Below are 18,785 nucleotides of genomic sequence, written 5' to 3' on the forward strand. Positions count from 1 at the left end.
TCTCACAATGATGATCGGATCTTTTAAAAATCTCAACATCTATGGCCAGCTTACGTTTTTCAGCTGACAGATAAAACTTTTTTCCCCCCAGTTTTTGGGGAGTGCTGGATTTTTGCACTTGGGTACAAAAACCATGGCCAGCATATCCATTAGGGGTTGCTCACCTTCCAGCACATTTTTTAGTTCAATTGTTTTCTCGTAGTTAACCGGAAATAAAGTTTTTGAAATTAGAAATTAGTTTCAGAAATAAACTTTTTTGAAATTACTTTCTATTTTCTATTTGTGATAATGTTTCTGATATTTAAGTGTAAAGTTTAATTTTTATCCTTTTTATGCCTTTCTGAAGCAGCTATTGGAGGGGGGGGGTTGCCGACTCTGTAAACTAAATGATACATTTCTTATCATTGGCCCTGCTGAGCAGAATGCCTGAGTTTTATAAAAGACTGCTGTTATAATTGATACAATAGGTGCCAATATCAATCATAAGTCTGAAGTTCGGGTCTCCAGGTAGAAAGTGATTACTCACCACAAGAGGGAAGAGGCCCAGGTGCACCGCCCTGAGCCCTCAGCATGGGGAGCGGACAATCCGAAAAATCTTTGGAGCAGGCACTCAAAGAAGGCAAACTTCTACCAGGCAATTAGTTCAAAGTGAAAAGAGTTTATTGTGTCCACACACAGTTTCATGTCATAATGATAAATTGTTTATGACATGAAACACAATAAACTCTTTTCACTTTGAACTACTTGCCTGGTGGAAGTTTGCCTTCTTTGAGTGCCTGCAATAGTTGACAATGTTTCACTGATGCTACTGAGAAATATATCAGCTAATGTAGCAAACTGTAACCGTTCGGAATCTGCACTTGGAACACTGATCTGCCAGACTGAAACACTAGAGACAGAAACATTTATCTTTAAACTTCAGTTTTGGAAAAACTGTAAAAAAATGGAAAGCAAATGAAAAACTATTTATTTCTAGTGAACTGAAAACAACTGAATTGAAAAAAGTGTATGGAAGCCGAACAACTCCTTTAAGATGTGGGACTGTATATTTGTTATGATTAGAAGTCTGTGCTCAGCTAATAGGGTAGATCTGCAGTTGGACTTGCAGTCATCATTTTGACTCATTTGCATCCACTATCCAAACCATTGCCCACTCTGAAACATGGATGTCATGATAAAACTGCTTATGGATATGATCTGAGGGTGGTCAGTAGAAAAACACATTTGGGGCCTATGTATCATGCGGTATAAAAAGTGGAGTGAAGTGTTAGTGGTGATGTTGCCCAGTGCAACCAATCATCAAAATTTCAATAGTTCTAAAACAAAACCAAGAATCTGATTGGTTGTTATGGGCAACGTCACTGGTAATGTTTCATTCCACATTTTAGATAGCATGATAAATAGACCCCTTAAAGGGATACTGGCATGGGAAAACGTTTTTTCAAAATGAATCAGTTAATAGTGCAGCTCCAGCAGAATTCTGCACTGAAATCCATTTCTCAAACTCACATGACTTGGGGCAGCTGGGGAATTGACAATATGTCTAGCCCCATGTCAGATTTCAAAATTGAATATAAAAAAATCTGTTTGCTCTTTTGAGAATTGGATTGCAGTGCAGAATTCTCCTGGAGTAGCACTATGAACTGATGCCTTTTGAAAAAAACATGGTTTCCGATGACCAGATCCCTTTAACCTCCTAATCTACTCACTGCCTGCATTTTTGCCACTTCAGTAACCATTATGCAGCAGTATATAAAGATAACATTTTGTGTGAACTTAAATCCCACAAATGCAGAAAGGTGTTACAGGACCCATTTGGAGGGAATTTGCAAAATAAAAAGTCGGGATCATGCACATCCTTTATTGCAGCATGTCTTTCTAGTCTGAAAACATTGTGGGTTTTATAGTTTTGCTTATTTGAATTTACGTTTGTCCTTTTGGCAGAACACCTAGAAGTCACTTAGACATTGTATGTGAGCTACAATCCAAACTATTTAAGGGCCAAGCTGTAGGTCAGTGTATGTTGAAATGTGAAAGTTGAGCAACCATGGAAGAATGTTCATACAGAAAAGTACTGAATTATTTTCTGCTTATTTCATGGGAAAATATATCCTTGATGTTTTCTGACTAATTCACATGGTGTTTCTTAAAATATATAGTTAACTTAGGAAATAACCCATTTGATTTTACTGAATTATTTTGTGGAATATGAATTCTTAGTCTGCCACGTTACACTTGTATAGGAATAGGAATTTCTTTGTAGAGAATTATATTTTTAAATATTATCATACAAATCTTTTATAATTTGTCTACATTCCTTGCTTTAATTTTTTTAATGTATTGATTCTGTTTTACTGCACAAGTATGGTAGAAGATGTTCAGGTTAGCCTATCTGTTTGACAAGGTAAAGCACTCATTCACTTACATGCAGGTTTGAGACACCTTAAATTGGGTGTAGTAGGAAACTGCAGCTAATCGGTTTTTTAACTGCTTTTGGTTTTCAGATTCACGTTTCCTCTCTACAGCAAATTATTTCAATTTGCCTTGTATTCTTGAGTAAGTTATAGAGTAGTGTTCAGAGCATCCAGACCACGTGAAACAAATAAATGTTTTGTTTACTGGATAAAATGTGCACACACAAGCCTTTTTAACGTGTCCTTGTCTTTGCAGAGCTTGATATATTTGTAATCTATTCTGTTTGAAAAGATATCAGAATTACCATAACCCCAATATATTGGGGAATGTTATTTGTCCACAGTTTGCTCCAGCTGTGATGACCCATAGCAAGGGTAAGAAGAATTTCACCGGCACACAGGAATTGTAGTAGCAGGGCAAGCCCTTGCAATTTTATTATGCAGTAGTGCAACGTTTCGGGGTGACCCCGAAACGTTGCACTACTGCATAATAAAATTGCAAGGGCTTGCCCTGCTACTACAATTCCTGTGTGCCGGTGAAATTCTTCTTACCCTTGTTGTGAGGCTGCCGATTCCTCTATCACTGGGCACCAGGATAAGAACCTTTGGGAGTGTGTGGTGTGCGGCTTCTCCATATTCTATTGGAATGACCCATAGCAACTAATCTGCAAGCAGCATTTACTGGGTTTATGTTTGAAAGCAAGTATCCTTTTGGTTACTATAGGTTACTAAACTGGATCAAGCTACCCTAATAATATTTTGTTCGGTGTTGCTTTACAAGCAGTTTTTCCTGCTGCCCTTTGCTTGTGCCAGCCGCATAACAATACAGTTTAAAAATATCGGGCCCAGCATGCACAGCAACATACCCTGCCACCCCCTCCCTGCCCGCTCGCATTTTTGTTGAATGCTGTTTTTTCTCTACTGCCAACAGCATCCACCTATAATAAAGATCTGCTGGAAGATTTTGCATAATTTGGTATATGCTCAGGTCCTAAGTTCTGTAGGACAGGGACCTTCTTCCTAACCAGTCTCAAGGGGAATTACCCTTGTTAAAGGCTTGTGCCAAAACAGAGGTGATTCTCATTTCAACACAGAGTCTAGGACATTGGTAGCTCCAGGAAGGAGAATGCAGTCAAGCAACTTAGAATACTATTTATCATCATTTATAGACAAAGCATTCTTTTGCAAATGTAAGTGAAAAGGGAGTGTGCTAAATATGCATAGTTAAAGGGACTCTTACACAATAACATGTTACTTCAGTACTATATTTATTTTTAGATTTAAACCGAAAAATAAGAATTGAGTAAACTTATGCAGAATGGCCACCTGAGCACTTTTTTAAATTTACATAAATCTTTTATTTTTAGTGGTTGCTGAAATACTAGCACTTTTACTTAGGTTTATACTGCTAGGCGTGCTTTCAGCTCAACAGCTTCCTTTATACTTCCTGTATTCAGTTAACCCTTGTGTTGCTGTATCTCTGTTAAACCTAAAGCCTCCTATTAGTATAAAAGTATAACAAAATAATCGGGGGTGCAATGCAAGTAGCTCAGAGCTGTAGATAGAGCTGTTTTGGTCAAAACTATAAAAAAAAAAGACAAAGAGACAATATACTTTCTTGTTTAAACAATAAGTATTTTTCTTTTAAATCCATAGGAAGACTCTAAGCACCCAGAATACTGTAAATACTGCCCAGAATAACATAACCTTTCTTAATCCAGTCTCATGACGTTTTTAAATCACAAGCTCCTCAACTGCAGCTCATTTCAACTAGTTCCTGATCAAGAGTGAAGATGTGAAAGAGGTGTCTACTGCTCATGCTTGCTACCTCTGCCCCAAAGGAAATCAATCAGGCATGCTCAGCAGCCACCTCTTGGACCATCTTTACAAAGACATAGGGAGAGTTCATAAAAGAACAGGGGCAGAGCTTCTCTCTAGACCAGGAACTAGCTGAAATAAACTGCCTGCAATTTAGAAACAACGTGAGACTGAATGCATGGAGATTGGTTTGTTATTCTGGGCAGTATTTTTATATATTTATTGAAATATACATACCTGTTTTAAAGTCATGCTAAAATTGTAGCTGTCAATCATTTATTCCTTTCCCTACCTCTATGTCAAAGGCACAGCAATCACTTTCTCATTTCAGTTTGTATTATCCAAACTGCTTAACAGAAGAGATGAAATTGTATAATAACTACATGTTTTTTGTTAGCATCTATCTGTACAAGGTACTGTTATATTATTACAGCGAAAAAGGAAATCATTTTGAAAAAATTGTTTAAAACTGAGTCTATGGGAGATGAATTTACTGTAATTCAGAACTTTCTGGATAATGGGTTTCCAGATAACAGATCCCATGCCTGTAAAAAGCATCGTCTTCAGTAAGTGTATAGTGATAACTGTGAAAGCAATCACGATTTATAAGCTGTGCTGTATGTGAGTGACACTTGAACTTGACATATATCGAACAGTTATAAACATTTCATATGTGTGCATACTGTAGATATTTATTGACCTTGGCTATCTAATCTGTAATATTCATTATTTTAGACAACTAAATTGGCATAACTCTAGTACATATATAATAGAACTTTGCTATATCCAAGAAAAAAGATCAATGTCATTAATGCAGACTAAATCACAAAGTCACAGATTGTCAAGGCAAGAAAATAATGATTACCTGTAGGCAATTTGTATGAACTCCATCTCCATCCATACCATTTTATATCTTTTGAGTCTGATATGGTGGGAAAACCTTTATTCATACATGTAAAACTTTTCTGATTGCTAGCTGTTAGCTCATGGATAGTCATTTTTTTCATTGCTGATGATACATTGACATTCACCTACATATGCACACAGAGGTAGCAGCACTTCCAATACGGTTACTTGTTGAGTAGTTCTGGAATGTGTAGAGATGATGTACAGTCATATGAAAAAGTTTGGGAACCCTCTTAATTCTTTGTAGTTTTGTTTCATTAGCTGAGCTTTTAAAGTAGCAACTGTCTTTGAAAATAAAACATACCTTATGGAAACAGTAGTATTTCAGCAGTGACATATAAAGTTTATTGGATTAACAGAAAATATGCAATATGCATCATAACAAAATTAGACAGGTGCATAAATTTGGGCACCCCAACAGAGATATTAAACCAATACTTAGTTGAGCCTCCTTTTGCAATGTAACTACCTCTAGATGCCTCCTATAGCCTTTAAGGGTCTGGATGGCAGTATTTTTGACCATTTGTCCATACAAAATCTCTCCAGTTCAGTTAAATTTGATGGATGCCGAGCATGGACAGCCTGATTCAAATCATTCCATAGATTTTCGATGATATTTAAGTCACTGCCATTCCAGAGTATTATGCTTCTCCCTCTGTATAAATGCCGTTGTAGATTTCGAAGTGTGTTTAGGGTCATTGTCTTGTTGGAATATCCAACCCCTGCGTAACTTCAACTTTGTGACTGATTCTTATCCTGAAGAATTTGTTGATATTGGGTTTAATTCATCCTACTCTCGACTTTAACAAGGGCCCCAGTCCCTGAACTAGCCACACAGCCCCACAGCATGATGGAACCTCCACCAAATTTGACATTAGGTAGCAGGTGTTTTTCTTGGAATGCAGTGTTCTTCTTCCGCCATGCAAAACGCATTTTGTTATGACCAAATAACTACTTTTTTGTCTCATCATTCCAAAGCACTTTGTTCCACAATGACTGTGACTTGTCTTAATGAGCTTTTGCATACAACAAGTGACTGTTTGTGGCATGAGTGCAGAAAGGGTTTCTTTCTTATCACTCTGCCATACAGATGTTCTTTGTGCAAATTGCGCTGAATTGTAGAACGATGCACCATCTGCAGCAAGATGTTCAAGTCTTTGGAGGTGATCTTTGGGTTGTCTGTAACCATTCTCACAATCCTCCGCATATGCAGATCCTGTATTTTTCTTGGCCTGCTAGACCTGGGTTTTACAGCAACTGTGCCTGTGGCCTTCCATTTCCTGGTTACATTCCTTACAGTTGAAAATGACAATTTAAATCTCTGAGATAGGTTTTTGTAGCCTTCCCCTAAACCATGATACTGAACAATCTTTATCAGGCCTTTTGAAAGTTGCTTTGAGGATCCTATGCTGTCACTCTTCAGGAGGAGAGTCAAACAGAAGCACAACTTGCAATTGGCCGCCTTAAGTACTTTTTCTCATGATTGGACACACCTGCCTATAAAGTTCAAGGCTGAACAAGCTCATCCAACCAATTTGCTGTTGCCACTAATCACTATTGAGCAGTTACATGCATTCAAATTAGCAAAATGACAAGGGTACCCACATTTTTGCACAGGCAGTTTTTCACATTTGATTTAATGTCATACAACTAAAAATACTTCACTAAAAATCTTTGCTCAGAAGACACCCCAGTACTCAAATGTTCCTGGTACTTGAAAGACATACCACTGTTATGTTTTTTGTTGAAAGAGGAGTAAATTATTATGCAGGCTGAGAGGGACACACACACACATACACTTTTCCCCTCTGAGGCGAATTGGAGCGGCTTCAGATGGTGTGTTTGCCTTCCTCTGGATCAACTAGCATTTAGGCAGGTTATATATACATATAACTTATAAGGTTGAACTTGATGGATTTCTGTAATTTTTCAACCTAACTCAGATGTTCCTGGGAAATGAAAGACATATCACTGTTATCTTTTTTGCTGAAAGTGGAGTAAATTATTATGCAGGTTGAGAGGGGTTCCCAAACTTTTCCATATTACTGTATTTTCTTGGTTCCCCTAAGCATCTTGAGTTTTGTTTTATGGGCTGTATGTCCTATTAAAAGCTAAAAGCACATATAGGATGACTGCTAGAGAAACATGTGGCAGGTAGGTGGAAAGCTCTAGAGAATGTTGACTAGGATGAGTTTTACATCTGTATATTGACTTGTCTGGTATTTAAAGCTCAGAGTGAAAGGAAATTACCTTGCGGAAGGAGTTGGCCATGAGGAAGAGAAGTGAGGACTTACCTGAAGGAGAACCGAAGGTTGATATCGTTCAATTTAATAGACTCTCCAAAGGCACTGGAAACACCAACACAGATATCTTAGAACTAACCACAAGGTTTTACTTTAAAACTGGTAGCATGTCCATTATTCTGTAGTGTGTCTTTACCTACAGTACTTTTCGTGAGAATCTGTAGAGTGACAAGCTGCGGATTAATTTTGATGAAACCATAATGAGCAATGGGTAATTCAGCTTCCAGTCCAGTGTTAGGTATCTGATGGCATTTATGGTGCATTATATATCACCCTAGGGTTGACACAGAAAGACATGATCAAGTATTGGTTTGATGGACAGTGTACAAAAGCCTAGGAAGTAAATAGCCCCAGACTGACAGTGAGGACTTGACTTAGCTCTCAGGAACCAAAACTAAGTATTCTGCCCATTTCCACTCTGTACATCTAATATTTGCCTTTTTATGCAATGTTTTATGAGACATGCATTTATTTTTTTCACTGTATGAAAGGTAATCATGCGAATTTAGCAAAAAAATCAATCTCAAAGGGGAATTTTTATTAAAACTGTGTAAGCCTTTTTGGCAATTCTTGTGCTTCACTCCATTTATTGGTTCTTGCATAATTTATGTAAAAAAATGTTGTTTCTAACCAGTTTCAACTTCTGCTTGTTTGTTGTAAATTTAGAATCATCTCATTGCTTTTTTGGGTCTGAGTTTCCATCATTCCTGTTAGCCAAGATTTAATGACAACAAATACAAATACAAAATGCAAATTGCCTTCATTTGAATCTTAAATAGGCTAAATGCATGCAAATGAAATGCACACATCTGCAGTTAGGGCCTAGACCAGCTTTTGACTCTTCAGGCCTGAAGTGCTTATCCTTCCTTACAGAAGCAATAGCACCTGCAGCACTGGCCGAGAGAGAGAGGTCCTACAAAGAAACTGTTTGTGGATTTTGCTAATGAAGAAAATTCTTGTTGGAGTGCTTGTGTGTAAAGCTTCTTGACATGTGAATATACTTTGGGTTGAACATGAATGGCGTTATTTGGGGTATAGATTAACCCTACCTGGTAAATCCCAATTTAGTAATATTGAAATTTTTCTCATGAAAACATTTTTTATTATCCAAAATGTTATGTACTTATTTATTTTCATTCCACGATTAAGTCATATTTAGAAAGTGTGTTCTGCAGCACTGCACAATAGGTGTATACATAAAAATTAAAATTACATACCAGTAATGATTGTTTTAGGAGCTTGCTTGTTAGAGGTTACAATTTTTGGGGATGACCCAAAAGTTTCTTTGACACAAAAATCCTAATTTTAGCACTTTCCAAACCTTACAAATATCTTTGGTTTGTGCTTTTTTAACTCGTATATCTCTGGGGGCTTTAAAACATCAACAATGTGTTTTTTTTTTTTGTTTTTTTTGTTTTTTTGCAAAACCCCTTAGAATATAACTTTGAATTGGTGTGATATCATACGGTACATGGCAAATCCCCTGGTTTCCTGGGAGTTACCTGATTTTAGAGATCTCCCCCAACACTCCTGATGTTATTGGCCATTCCCTTGGTGTTTTTTTTACCTTTTTTCTTTTCTTAGCCCCCTGTGCAAATGCACAGGGACCATTTTCTGCTGTTCAGCAAGGATTGTTCAAGATGTGCGCCTGTGCAGTGATGTCACAGAGACCAACGTCCCTTGCAGTTCTCAGGCTACACACCCTTTTTAGGTTGTGTGGATGTCCTGAATTCCAGATGCTTTGGGTTGACATCTTTGTCATAATTATTACATACCTCTATTAATATAAGGAATTTGCCTTTTGTGCTATTTTAATAATACTTTCTCTAAAACCCCCACCCAACCATCCCATTTACTGTTGGTAAATATTTTCCCAGGAACAGGTTTTTTTTATATTTAATTTTGAAATTTGACTTGGGGCTAGACATGTTTTTAGTTTCCCAGGTGACTTTAATCATGTGACCTGTGTTCTGATAAACTGCAGTCACTCTTACTGCTGCACCCAAGTTCTGACACAATGACTCCAGTTACATTGAGCAGGGGAAACCAAAGCTTATCTGAAAATAGTAAAGTGCTGGCACACAGTGCTGAAAGCACAAGATGAGGCACAATGGCCTGAGATTGTTGCCTGCACACAAATATTGCAACTAAAAAAAATTACATTGTTTCTAGAATAATATTTTAAATGGTAGGGTGAATTATGTAAACTCAGAAATAAAAGTATACTATAAAAAAATCATGACAAAATCCTGTTAATAAATAATATATTGACATGTCTACATTGGGGGGGATCTGATTTAATTTTAGTTATTCTTGCCATTTCTTTCTTTTCATTTTTTTCCTTGACCTTTCTTGCTGATGAGAGCCATGAATAGCACAATGTCACACACTCAACAATTCTAGCCTATAAATGACAGACTTGTCAGCTTGAGCCTGTCACTGTAAAGGGATTGTTGTTGGAAGTTCATGAAGAAAAAACCCAATCACTGAAATGGAAAAAGCATTAAAAGCCATTTTCTGAATATTTTATTATCAGTCTCTCCATGAGTTACATGAAATATGTTGTATGTTGCAAAAGGTATGGGTACATTATTCTTTTTTTTTTTTTTAAATCTTTATTTTTCCAAAAACAAAGGCATTGTCATATATGATTAATGCACATAGCAAAAAGGAATAACATCCAAAATGCAACTTACAAATTGTAATTGTTCTGTCATACTGCTATTACATATAAAGTTTACCATACCGGTATAGTCCATAGTTCTATTTGGTATTACTATGCAGAGGTATAGAATCACATTTTTTGTAATCTTGTATGTGGATAATTATATATACATTCCCTTCACATCCAGGCCATGTTAGTATTATAAGAGTAGGTATATTATAACAATAACCCACAATAAAGAGACGGGTAATGAAAGATTGATGGAGCTCACCCTTGTGTGTAGCGTGTCGGCCGCAGCTCTCGCGATAGTCCGGCAACTCCAAGACGGAATCTGCAAAACAGTCTCTGTGTATCGCCGTTCAGCGCTGGCCTATTCTCCACAACAGGAATCGCTACACAATTTCTTTGAAAAGCAGCTTTATTCAGGCTCCATAAGTGATAACAGGCAGTGGGTAAGTGGTACAAACTGACGCGTTTCGTGCCCTTCCTATTGGAATTCTGATGAAGTGCTAATAGGAAGGGCACGAAACGCGTTAGTTTGTACCACTTACCCACTGCCTGTTATCACTTATGGAGCCTGAATAAAGCCGCTTTTCAAAGAAATTGTGTAGCGATTCCTGTTGTGGAGAATAGGCCAGCGCTGAACGGCAATACACAGAGACTATATTACAACAATGCCTTGACTTTTATGGATTATTAGACAAGGATAACAAACAAAATAATTAAATAAAAACAGAAAAATAAAAGAAGAAAGTGTGAAAGAAAGAAACTGCACAGTCGTTTCCTGCTCATGATAACGTTTATCCATAAACATTTATGATAATATATCAAAATTTACCTTGGGCCATTAATTAAGATCATGTAAAAGTTCCTGGTCTGTTTATTGTGAGTATGAGATTCTGTCTCCAAAAATATCACCCAAGGGGTCCAAGTTTTAACAAATAACTTAGTTCTTCCATGCGCATAATAAATCCCATTTCTTTCCATTCTTTTTGCTTAAGGTTTTTACCTTAATGCAAAATAATTATTTGAGTATCCACCTAGTCTGACTTCATGCAATAATCAGTAAATATTGTTCTTTTTACATAATTTATCTTGAGCCACAATTTTTGTTCTACCTCAAAGTCAGAGGTCACCTGACAGGAAGTAATGCTCTAACTGTAACAGGAAGAATTGTGGACAGAACTCTGATTATTCATTGTCTGATGCAACCTAGCATGTATGTGTGCCCTTGGTTTGTGTATGAGCACAGTGAATCGAACCAGCCAGGGAGCAGCCCTTAGAACTTAAATTGATTTGATAAAGGGAAGCTGAGAGGAAAGAAACTTACTAAATACAAAGTAGAATGCAGATCAAAGCAATGCCATATCATGAACCATCCAAAACTGGATAATTTGATATTGTTATCAATGATTATTTACCATAAAATAGCCAAGAAATAAATTAAATTGGATTTTGGTGCTATAACTTACATGATTCCGTCTAAAATATATTTTCATGTTCAGAGATCCTGTGTCTTTATGTTGTCCATTTATAAGCTTCATAAAGACACCATGTTAGGCAAGAATTCTTTGTCTTGAACTTTTTTTTTTATTTTTTACATACTACGCAATCTGTTTAAAAAGTTTATGGTTTTTTTAAATAAATATAAGCTCCTTATGATTGGTGACCCTGGACAATATCCTGATCAACTTGTGTTTTCCTTAATAAAGTATAGTAATGGGTCCCTTTAGTTGTAAGATGTCTGATTAATTTCTGTTTTTGCTCTTTTATAGATATGCACTTATTTGGTCATTATCCAGGTCATGACGACTTCTATTTGGTGGTGTGTAATGTCTGCAATCAGGTAGTCAAGCCACAAGTTTTCCAGTCACATTGTGGTAAGTAAATCGGTTCAACCATATAGCATAATCAGCTTAAATCATGATTAAATCAGGCATTTAAATTAAAATCCAAATCTGAAGTCAAATTCTTGTTCTAGTATAGGACTGTTAGCAGACATGCCTAAATTATATTGCTTTCATCAAAAAGACGATTTGAAAATTTTTTCTTTCTGTTTATTTTCAGTAATGCAAAAAACAAAAATGATAGACTTGAAAAATCCCAGTTTGTATTGTGTGTTTTCTACCAGCTTTGTTTATATGACACATCTATGGTGTTCTATGGAAACTTAGATAACATATTTAGGACCTGCTACCAAAAGCCCTCAATAAACAAACTGCAGTTATTTTTCAGTATAATTTTTATACAGCCATGTTATCTTGAAATTACAGGTCAGCTGATTTTTATTGCATTAAGCGTATTTTTACTTCCTGGTGTAACTGGATCTTTAACTTTGTTAAATGTATTCAAACTTAAATTCATAACCTTTTTAAATTCAGGTACAATATTTAGCAATCAATAAGTTTTCTCTATTAAATATTTAGACTTAAATGCTTTTTGCTTGCAGCAGTATCTTCCTTGCTTTTTTATTTTTTTTACTTCTATTCACACAAGTTGTTGAATGTTTATTAAAAATTTATATTATATGTTAGTTATTTTATACTAAATACTACAGTTCCCAGAATTCTTCTGTGTGATGTAAGTGATTGGTTCGGGTTGCTTCCTGAACTATTCTTTCCTGTTCCTGTGAAAATGTGTGTGGCATTCTCTCTCCCTGAGCTGCATGGTTCTGCATTAAAGTGAATAACAGTTATTATTTGCATCTCTATAAAATAAAAGTAATCCACAACAAAATAATGTGTTCACAACTCTGTGCCAGAATCTGATACCAATGAACTCTGGTAGGTCATCTCACCATGAATGTTAGAGTATTGTACTGTACAATTGTAGCACAATTTCTGGAGGCAAAAGATTCGGGAAGATGGCAGAAAGACTTGGCTTACTTAAGCGCAAACATGGTGCAGTCAGAATTCTACTACAAAAATGCTGCAAAAGATAGAAGAGGAGCTAGGGAAGTCAGCACCTCAGACAGACATTGCAGGAGATCTTAGAGCACCTTTCCTTCAGAGAGGCAACATTCAATAAACTGAACAGGGACATTGAGGCTCTGATAACCTCTGCAGAGGAGATTGAAGCAGAGTATGAAACAGTCCAGTTCTATCAGGATTTTAATGTTATGTGAAACAGCAGTTACTTGTGGTAAGAGCTGGTGAAAATGTATAGTGCAGCTTCTAGTAGAATTAAGTCAAAGGCAACTGGACATTTAGAGTTTTTCTTTCCTTAAAAATGTTTCACCACTCATCCAAGTGGCTTCTTCAGTTCAACTGAAGTGCAGTGCAGCCAGCTATGCCTTCTCACAATCCAAATCAGAATCACACAGTAAAATTTCCAAAGTTGATTGTACTGGGAAATTTTCAGGAGAGATCAGTTACCAGCAGAAATTCTGAAGTGAATTTGAAACTGCAATTCACAAAAATGGCAGCCTGTCAGAAATAGTCAAATTTAACTATTTGAAATCATACTTGTTTGGTGCTGCTGCAACTGCCATCACAGGGCATTAAATAAAAGAGATCCTCTGATGTGCCAGCTCTATGTCACCTATATGATGAGTGTGGGATATAACTGTGCTGTTTGCAGTCCATCCATAAAATAGATTGAGAGCAGAGCCTGTGCATTACTCCTATCTAGATCAGGTAAACATTTACTGTTTTGCAATCAAGAACAACACCATAAGAAATCAAACACACACTTTGAACACTATTTCCAGAATCCAGATCCAGTTGTGAAAATCCAAAAAGAGCACTTACAGTGTGGGATGAATGTCAAAGAACTAATGTTCGCTGCCTGAGCTGAACTGACCGGTCAAGACTCAAAAATATCAGTCTTGATGGGAGAAGATTACAACCGGAGTGCAGTATCCAGGAGAATAGAGGCTTGGGGAAGCTTGCTTGAAAACCTACTTTGGTGGTCTCTTCAAGGGCTGGTGAAGATCTCCTTTGTAACTGGCATCAAAAGTGTTGGAGTCATGAATATAAGAGTTGCAGATGTGAAAACCTTGTCTCTAGTCGACATATATTTGATCCTATTGGATTCTCGCCACCATTCACAGTTAAAGATCATTTTCCAGGAATTGTTGGAATGTGTCATTCGCATAGATGAAGAACTACCACCAGACTTAACAAGTAGGTGAATTTAGTGGTGTTTAGAACTGCCACAGTAATAGACTTTATCCATCTCCAGGCAATACTGTCATTGTCCTTCAGATTCAACTGAAAAGATGCATGTTCTCTGTGGTGCCAGTGAAAATTCCTACTCTTAGTGACGCACAGTGTCCCTAGCCTTTAACTCCAGGACACTTCCTTACTGGGCAGCCACAATCTAAGGTGACTACAGTGTCTCACAACTGTTTCACTCAAGTCATTGTCAGGAAGGTGGAAATACCTCCAAGTGCTTATAACTAAATTCTGGTGTCAGGGGGCCTATCGGCTCCCAGCCGGGAGTAGTCTGGACCAAGGAGGAAGCTTAAGGGTTAAAGTCCAAGATCGCAGTACAGGAGGTTTCAGGCAAAGACGAAATCCAAATTCAGGCAAAAGTTCAAAGGCAGGCAGAAAGAATGCAGAATCCAGGTCCAGGCAAAGGTCAAAGTCCAATAATCAAATCTGGAATAATAGCATCCAGGAACGCTAAAAAACAAGTCCTATACTTGGGCATCGAACTGCCGTCCTGGGCGTCCATTTATTTGAATTTGGCGACATCGCGCTGGCACAGATTCATGACGAAACGCTGGCACCCCTACCCACGTGGCGGCCATGGGCGGCGCCATCTTGGATGCGACTGCGATGCAGAGAATTTAGACCGAGCTGAGAGGTCCTGACAGTACCCTCCCCCCGGGGGGGCCACCGGACCACCAAGCCACCGGACCACCAAGCCTTGGCTTCTGGGGAAATTGTCTGTAGAATTCCCTTACCAAACGAGGGGCGTGTACATCAGAGTGTTTCTCCCAAGAGCATTCTTCAGGGCCAAAGCCCTTCCACTCAATGAGGAATTGGAGAGAACCCCTGGAAAGTCTGGAATCCAAGATCTTTTTCACCTCGTCCACAGAGATTGCTGAAGGAGGAGACTAATCAGAAGAGAAGCGAGTAGAAATTGCTGTTTTCACCAGAGAAACATGAAACACGTTAGGAATTAGCATCTCAGGGGGAAGTTGAAGTCTTAACGGCCACAGGATTGACAATCTCCACGATGGGGAATGGGCCAACAAATTTTGGACCCACCTTGGGTGAAGGCACTCTTAAGCGAATGTTCCTAGTGGATAACCATACCTTCTCATCATGGTCATTTGATGCTGTCAGGCCCTTGGACATTTGTTGCCTGGGAGGTTTTAGCTCATAATTGCACATGAAGCTTTTATCCCTGTTTAAGCCACTGCAGAGGGTATAAACCATTTCTGTCAATGTATATTCCCCCACCTTTGTGAGTTAAAGTTGCCCATTAGTACAGTGACTCTGTGGTCAGTAATACTGTGGTTGGCACTGTTAAAATGTGCCCCCACTGGACATTGTCTTTTTGTTATCAATTATAAATCTGTGCCCTCAAATTCTGTCTTGGAGCATCTGTCCTGTTACCATAAAATACAGTTCTGTAGAAATAAATAAAATTAATAGTAAAATGAATGCAGATCTCATACCCAAAGAGAGGCAAAATGCTAATTCCTACAAGCATGATATTATCATTTATAAAGCGTTATTGTCTTTGCTAAAAATATTTTTACTTGTTTTTTAAAACAAGCCTTTTCAAGGCTGAGAAAACAAATTATTATGAGCCTTGTGGACTTAATATCTGTATAAATTAGGCATAGCCAACTTTTCAACTTTGGAAATCAGACTGACTACTAATCCTGGATAAACTAATAAATATGCTACTGTTGTATGTACTATTTGGCAAAAAAAAAAAACGAATGTCCAAGTATCCGCTTTATAGGATTAGTCCCACTCAAAACTATTTGGGATTTTAGTTTCTGGTGTTTCATAGTAAAGCTTCAAGTCAGGACATATGTCCAGTAGAAGAGGAAGCTGCTACTGCAAATTGGCATTGAATTATTAAACCATAACATTGAAGTGAGCCAATGACCAGGCTTACTGATCTGCTTCTGGAAAACAAGAGAATAAGGAATTAACACCAAGAATGCCGATTTACCACTTAAATTATGTTTTGTTATGGTTGTAGTGTTTCTTAGTAGTGTGTGATTGTTGGACTATTTCTCCCCATATGATGGGGATATGTTAGCAATTTTATTTAGAAAAAAGTTATAATTGTAAAAATATGTATGCGGCTGTAAGAGTATTCTTAAGGAATCCAGCGACACATTCCAGGGTGATCACAGGGGAATTCTGTGGGCATTCTGTTGCCATTCCATTTAGATATACCAAAACATAGTTATTTGAGAGAATACTACTGGTTACATCACACAGATTTTAATGCTATATTTAGTTGCATAAATTAAGCTGTAGCGTGATGGTTAATCTGTATTCTCTTAATGGAATAATTATTGCAGTCATATGAGATCTTTTAGCTGGAATGCTTAGAACCTGAGTATTTACAGAAAAGTTAGTCATTTAATAATGTGGATCACTGTGTCTACTATTAATATCTACTAAAAACATTTAAAAAAGCAAAAAAGTTTTTTTGCCACCACTGCCTGAGTAATGCAAGGTACTATTATTCTTATTACAGAGTAAAAATAACCTTAACAGAATAAGAATTGTTTGTAATATGGATTGTATTGGAAACTGCATTTCTGTATTTCAGAACTTTCCGGGTAATGGTATTTGAATTTGGATAACATTTTGTGCAGCTATGTACAATAAAAGGATGTTCATAGAAAACATAAAAATTACTGATACTGCTACATCTTACATGGAATCATAATTTCTAATATATTTTTTAGGCTGGACCCCATATTAATTTGGAAGACAGTTTCATCACCAATGAGTCAGTTTATTGTTATAATAGGCGATAATAGGACTAAGTCTGCTGTCCTGTTTTAACACCATGGCTTGTATTTTATAGATGCCGTTATTCTAAGCATCTTTTCAATTGGTCTTCATATTTTATTCTAAAAATTGTAACCTTCCAATTACACCTCTTTATGTTCTGCAATAATCAATAAAGCATGCAGGGTAACTCACTTCAGAGATTTATTAGTGCAAAATCACCACAGCAATACGATAATATATCAAAACGTGAAAATAAATATAAATACAACGTCATTACATCAAAACATACCACAAGGCAGTGTCATCCCCCTGTCTGCATACGTCATGTCAGCCACTTCCTCCTGATGCATTTTGCACCATTGTCCTGCAACTGAAAATGCTGTCCTGTTGTTTGGGTCACTGTTGGCCCTAGAAGCCAAAATCGCTGACTGTGAGGCTTCAGTCTTATTTATAATCCATTGCTGTTCAGTTCCTTTACTATTCATCTTCCATACTGCCTTCCAAACCACTGCCTGGTAGCTAGCAATTGTATACATAGTAAAAATTTGCACTGATTACATCATTCAGGAGGAAGGGGCAGCAAGCTGTGATGTCATCAAGCTTGTCAATTACACTAAACTTTACTCATTGACTGTAGGCATGAAACCCAGCTATGATTGCACTGCAGTGGACATCATATGAGGGAATCTTTTACTTTTAGTTATAGTCTCATTTTAAAGGAAAACTATACCCCCAAAATGAATACTTAAGCAACTGATAGTTTATATCAAATTGAATGACATATTAAACAATCTTACCAAACTGGAATATATATTTACATAAATATTGCCCTTTTACATCTCTTGCCTTGAACCACCAGTTCGTGACTCTATCTGTGCTGCCTCAGAGATCACCTGACCAGAAATACTACAACACTAACTGTAACAGGAAGAAGTGAGGAAGCAAAAGGCAGAACTCTGTCTGTTAATTGGCTCATGTGACCTTACATGTGGTTTGTATGTGTGCACAGTGAATCTTACGATCTCAGGGGGCGGCCCTTAATTTTTTAAAATGGCAATTTTCTATTTATGATTACCCAATGGCACATACTACTAAAAAAGTATATTATTATGCTAATGGTTCATTTACATGAAGCAGGGTTTTACACATGAGCTGTTTTACTCAGTATCTTTTAATAGAGACCTACATTGTTTGGGGGGTATAGTTTTCCTTTAACTAATTTAACCTCCTAACACCTTCAGCTAAGTTATTGAACCTTGCATTCCTATGTTTAAAGAACAATTTAATGTTGGCTGGTACCTGCAACATGCACAACTGCCTCGATTCTGTTGTTGTGTTTGATCACGTTAAAAACACAGATATGCTCAATTGCACCTTGTAGAATACTTATGCTTAATAAACAGTTTGATGCAATGGTATCACCTGTTTTGAAAATACACAGTTTGTAATGTTTGTTCAGTGGACATTTCAAAGAATTCCTAACTTTCAGATGCAGTTTTGTATCTATGAATGAATACTTTTCCAGAAATAGCAGATACCTCTTTTAACCACAGGTTTAAATTACTATAAAGTCATATGAAAAAGTTTGGAAACCCCTCTTAATTCTTTGAAATTTGGTTTATCATTGGCTGAGCTTTCAAAGTAGCAACTTCCTTTTAATTTATAACATGCCTTATGGAAAAGTATTTCAGCAGTGACATAAAGTTTATTGAATAAACAGAAAATATGCAATATGCATCAT

At 37.0% G+C, this 18,785-nt stretch overlaps 1 protein-coding gene across 3 annotated transcripts in view; it reads left to right on the forward strand.

Annotated features, from left to right (window-relative positions):
* The window catches only part of atxn7l1.L (ataxin 7-like 1 L homeolog), a 92,320-nt gene that overhangs the window by 19,790 nt on the left and 53,745 nt on the right, over window positions 1–18,785 (forward strand). For all 3 annotated transcript variants that reach the window (XM_041586524.1, XM_041586523.1, XM_018252652.2), the window contains exon 3: window positions 11,882–11,986. In XM_041586524.1, coding sequence (XP_041442458.1) covers window positions 11,882–11,986 — 105 coding nt within the window. The remainder of the gene's footprint in view (window positions 1–11,881; window positions 11,987–18,785) is intronic.

Source organism: Xenopus laevis, chromosome 3L (genome assembly GCF_017654675.1).
Source record: "Xenopus laevis strain J_2021 chromosome 3L, Xenopus_laevis_v10.1, whole genome shotgun sequence".
NCBI lineage: Eukaryota > Metazoa > Chordata > Amphibia > Anura > Pipidae > Xenopus > Xenopus laevis.